This window comes from Arabidopsis lyrata, assembly GCF_000004255.2.
Source record: "Arabidopsis lyrata subsp. lyrata unplaced genomic scaffold ARALYscaffold_136, whole genome shotgun sequence".
NCBI classification, from domain to species: domain Eukaryota; kingdom Viridiplantae; phylum Streptophyta; class Magnoliopsida; order Brassicales; family Brassicaceae; genus Arabidopsis; species Arabidopsis lyrata.
Genome location: NW_003302455.1, coordinates 12,038 through 16,524, shown reverse-complemented (window position 1 = coordinate 16,524; position 4,487 = coordinate 12,038). Strand labels below are relative to the sequence as shown.

The 4,487-nt window shown below is 39.2% G+C and overlaps 1 protein-coding gene across 1 annotated transcript in view; it reads left to right on the top strand.

Annotated features, from left to right (window-relative positions):
• Positions 1–3,224: 3,224 nt before the first annotated feature.
• Positions 3,225–4,487, top strand: part of LOC9298899 — a 1,415-nt gene continuing 152 nt past the window's right edge. The window contains exons 1-4 of the mRNA XM_021017339.1: positions 3,225–3,456; positions 3,535–3,876; positions 3,958–4,266; positions 4,346–4,391. Of these exons, the coding sequence (XP_020872998.1) occupies positions 3,550–3,876; positions 3,958–4,266; positions 4,346–4,391 (682 nt within the window). The 5' untranslated portion in view covers positions 3,225–3,456; positions 3,535–3,549. The remainder of the gene's footprint in view (positions 3,457–3,534; positions 3,877–3,957; positions 4,267–4,345; positions 4,392–4,487) is intronic.

The window sequence follows — 4,487 nt, the reverse complement described above, 5'->3', positions numbered from 1 at the left end:
GCTTTAAGAGGCTTGCTGCCAAAAGGGCCTAGGATTGCTGTGACTCGAGTATGCAACTTCTTCAACAGATTATGCCAGCGTGTGATTGACACAGAGATGCTTTTATCATTGGAGATTGAGATTGTGGAAGCAATGTGCCAACTGGAGCGGTTCTTCCCTCCATCACTATTTGACATCATGTTCCATCTTCCTCTACATCTAGCAAGGGAGGCACGTTTGGGTGGACCGGTACACTTTCGTTGGATGTATCCATTTGAGAGGTGCTATACTTTCTTATCTTCTGTGTCTATTAGTTGTCTTTTAATATAGCTTGATTAGTAACATTTTGTTCTGTGATTGAGTTGTAGGTATATGAAGACACTTAAAGGTTATGTCAAAAATTATGCAAGGCCAGAAGCTTGTATGGCTGAGGGCTACTTGGCTGGAGAATGCATAGCCTTCTGCTTAGACTTTTTAAAGAATTCTGCACCTGTGGAAGAAGCAGTAAAACGAAATGAAGATGTCGAGTCTGATGATATTATCCTTGAGGGTCGCCCACTGCAAAAGGCTACTGAAATTAAACTTTTAGATAAAGAGAGAGATATAGCCCATCTGTATGTGTTAATGAACACATCAGTTATGGAGTCATATGTTCAGTAAGTTTAGTTCTATTTATAATTTATATAGTCATGCAATATTTATTCATGAAAATTAACTGCTAAATCTTGATATACAGGATGCATTTAGAAGAATTGCAAGCTAACGATGTCAGATGTGCAAGAAATGAAACTTTATTATGGAAATTTCATACAGAAAGGTTTGCACAGTGGGTAAAAGAAAAGGTATGATCTTTATTTTTCAATATGCAAGGCCATAAGTTTTGATTTAATCAGCCTCATTTGTGGCTGCAACTAACTCTGCATTTTCAAATTGTAGATACCTTCTAACTCAGAGGCTCACTCTAAGAAGCTGAGGTGGCTGGCATTTGGACCAAGACATATTGCTCAAAGCCATAAGGGTTTTTTCATAAATGGACATCGATTCCACACTGATGATGTTAAGCGGGAGACTCAGAATAGTGGAGTCACATATGAAGCCTTTTCTATGTGTAGAGCAAGTGCACGCGATAGTAAACAAATGGCGGATGTAGTTACATATTATGGAGTGATCAAGGAGATCATTCTGGTGGACTACCACATGTTCCATGTTCCTCTATTCAAGTGCAGTTGGGCTAAGACCGGGAATGGTGTAAAGGAAGAAGAAGGATTTACTATTGTCAACCTTCATCTTAAGCAGACAGCGTTTCTCCGAGATCCATACATACTGCCATCGCAAGCAAAACAAGTGTTTTACTCTAGAGAAGATGAATCTTCTCCATGGTATGTAGTTATGAGGGCTCCACCTAGAGGATATCATGAGCTAGAAACAGAGGAAGAGTTTGTCGCAGCACCAGTGTTTGACCAGCAAGTTGAAGATTTGGGGAACCAGTCGTCTGATGATGAGAGTTATTATGTTAGGGATGACTGTGATGGAGTGCTAGTGGAAGATTAATAGCTACAACTATATTTTGAAATAAAACATTGAGTACCAGAATTAATGTGGAGTATTTATTGTTGATTTTGTTTCAGGATCAGTCATGGCAATTACAAGAGGAGGAGGAAATCTCCGCCATAGTAACCGTCAAGCAGGAAGAGGTGTGACTCCTGTTGTTGTAAAGAAAATTTCAAAAAAGTCTAAGAAAAAAGAAGTTCGAGAGGTGATTAGTTTTGAATCAGATGATCAAGTTGTGGAGGAACCAATGAGTACAGCTGTTGGAGGAGAAGAGCAAAGTTCTGTAAGAGATGTTGAAAAACCAATGTCTGAAGGAGAAAAAGAAGATGGTCAAGTAGAAATGGATGAAGCAGCTGCAGGAAAAGAAGATGAACCTGTAATGGCCGAAGGAGAAAAAGAAGATGGTCAAGTAGAAATGGATGAAGCAACTGCATGAAAAGAAGATGAGCATGTAATGGCCGAAGGAGAAAAAGAAGATGAAGAATTAGAGGTAGACTCTGACAAAAAACAGCGTGGAGTTGATGGAGAAAATGATCAAGAACCTGTTGAAGGTGGAGAACAGTCCCAGCCTGCTGGAGGTGGAGAACAGTCCCAGCCTGCTGGAGGTGAAACTGTGGATGCTTCCACTGGAGGAGGCTCACCCCAGAAGTCTAACTCGACCACAAAGAGAACTAGGGGACAGACAAAAATGCGTAAAGTCGCAAAAGACCCGCTTGCGAAGGTTTTGGATCAGTAACACTTTCATCATTCCTTGGTCCTCTGGTGAGGGAGCATGTTACAGTACTACTCGATGATTGGAAGAAACTCGATGAACAAACAAAGGACACAATGTGGGAGGAAATTCATGTAAAGTGTTTTTTATCTTCAATATTTCTCATTCATTACTTTGTATCACTGTCATGTAACCTCACATTTATTATAGGGGAGGTTTAATTTGCAAGAGGAGTGGCCAAAACATGCCGTTCTTAAGCAGATGGGTTGTGTGTGGAGGGCATCTAAATCTAAACTTGTGGGCCAAATTCGAGAGGCGGGAAGTCACGCAAAGCGATTAAGGCTTAAACCAAGCAACATCCAATCTCTTGGGAATTGGAACAATTGGGTTAAGAGCAAGACTAGTACAGAGTTTAAGGTGCACTCTTGTTTTATTTATCAAATAGTCTGTGATAAATGTATTAACTGAGCAGATTAAATACATGTATGTCTGGTTGTGGAATTATTTTGTAGGAGAAAAGTGAGAGATACAGGAACTTGAGGAGGGCTCAGATTCCACACACCACTAGCCGCAAAGAATTTCGACTGGCACATGATTTGGTTAGTATCATTCTCTGTATTTATAGATTTGTATTGTGTCTTTCTCTGTACTTATAGATTTGGTTAGTGTCTTTTGGTTGATTTTTTTATCTGTATATATAGAATAAGCATATGTTGTATCACTTATGTTAGTACTACTTGTAGAAAAAAAAAAGTTCAGACCCAAAAAAGGTTACTCGAAGTAAAGTATGGATAGCAGGACACACTCACAAGGATGGAAGATTGTGAAGCCTGAATTCGTAGAGACTATTGTAAGAACTTACCAAATTGTACTCTTGTTTTCATTACAAAAGATTAGACATTATTGGTTGATATATATATATATATATATATATATATATATATATATATATATATGTGTGTGTCTCAGGAACAAATAAAAACAATCAATAGTCAAATGGAGTCCACAGCCAATGATAACATAAGTGAAGATGCTGTCAGTCAAGTTTTGGGGAAAGATAGACCTGGGAGAATTAGAGGTTTGGGAAGAGGGATTACTGCAACCAAACTAGCATTCCTACAGGTTTGGTGCAAAATCTTGAAGCAAAACAAGCCGAATTGCTTAGCCAGATTCTAGACCTGAAAAGTGTAGTCAATGACTTAGCTGGAAAAAGGGTAAGTGTGCTAATTTTCATATATATGAGGCCATTTGAAGAAGCACAATTAACTAACAATTCTCTATCTTCTGGTCAGAAACACTCTGAAACTATGGGAGCTCAATCTGAGGTTAGTGATGTCAGTAGAGGAGTTAGGTGTCAGCTGCTTGAATGGGGTTCAACAGAAGATGTTATTATCGGGGAAGGAGAATTCTGCTCTGCTAATCCAGCATACAAGATTGGTCGCATTCCACTTGGTCCCAATGCGGCAGCTGTTGTTGTCAAATCTGTAACAGACAAAGATTCACCATTGTGGAGGCCTACCCCAACCATGTTCTCACTTGGGGAAGCTGTGGGACTCAAAATTCCTTGGCAAGCTGATAAGGTGATTTTGGATGACAACTACCCAAAAAGTCCAAATAGAACTTCTGATTCCAAGGTAATCTTTATAGACTTTAATTACTTTATTTTCACACTTTGGAAGCTAACTTGTAGATGCTAATATATATGAATCACTTAGGAGACAATATCAGATGAGTCAATTCAAAGATGCAAAGTTTTTGATTGGAATTCTCATGGTGAAGTTATTGCTGAGGGTGTTTTATGTTCCACTGATCCTGCCCAAATGGTCGACAACATTCCCCTTGGTAAAAATGCTGCCATTGTGAAGATTGACCTTATTGTGAAGGCTGCGTCTTATGTGTGGAGGCCATCAGCTACAGTACTTGTGATCTCTGATGCACTCGATCAAGAAGTCCCATGGCCAATTAATAAGATAGAAATCATCACTCAAAATGCAGGGGATGATTCAGTGAGGAAATCGCCTGGGGTAAGTTTTGGTGTTGTTTTGATGCATGTGTATTGTAGTTAATGATAAATATCTGATGAATATGTTATTGTTGTGGTAGAATACAAGTACCAACTCTGGTTCCAGCAAAGGAGTAAAGAAGAAGTGCATCCTCTTGGATTGCAAAAACCCTGGTAAAACTGTTGCAGAGGGCAGAGTTTGTTTCCACTGATCCTGCAGCTTTTACTGCATTTCAAACCCAT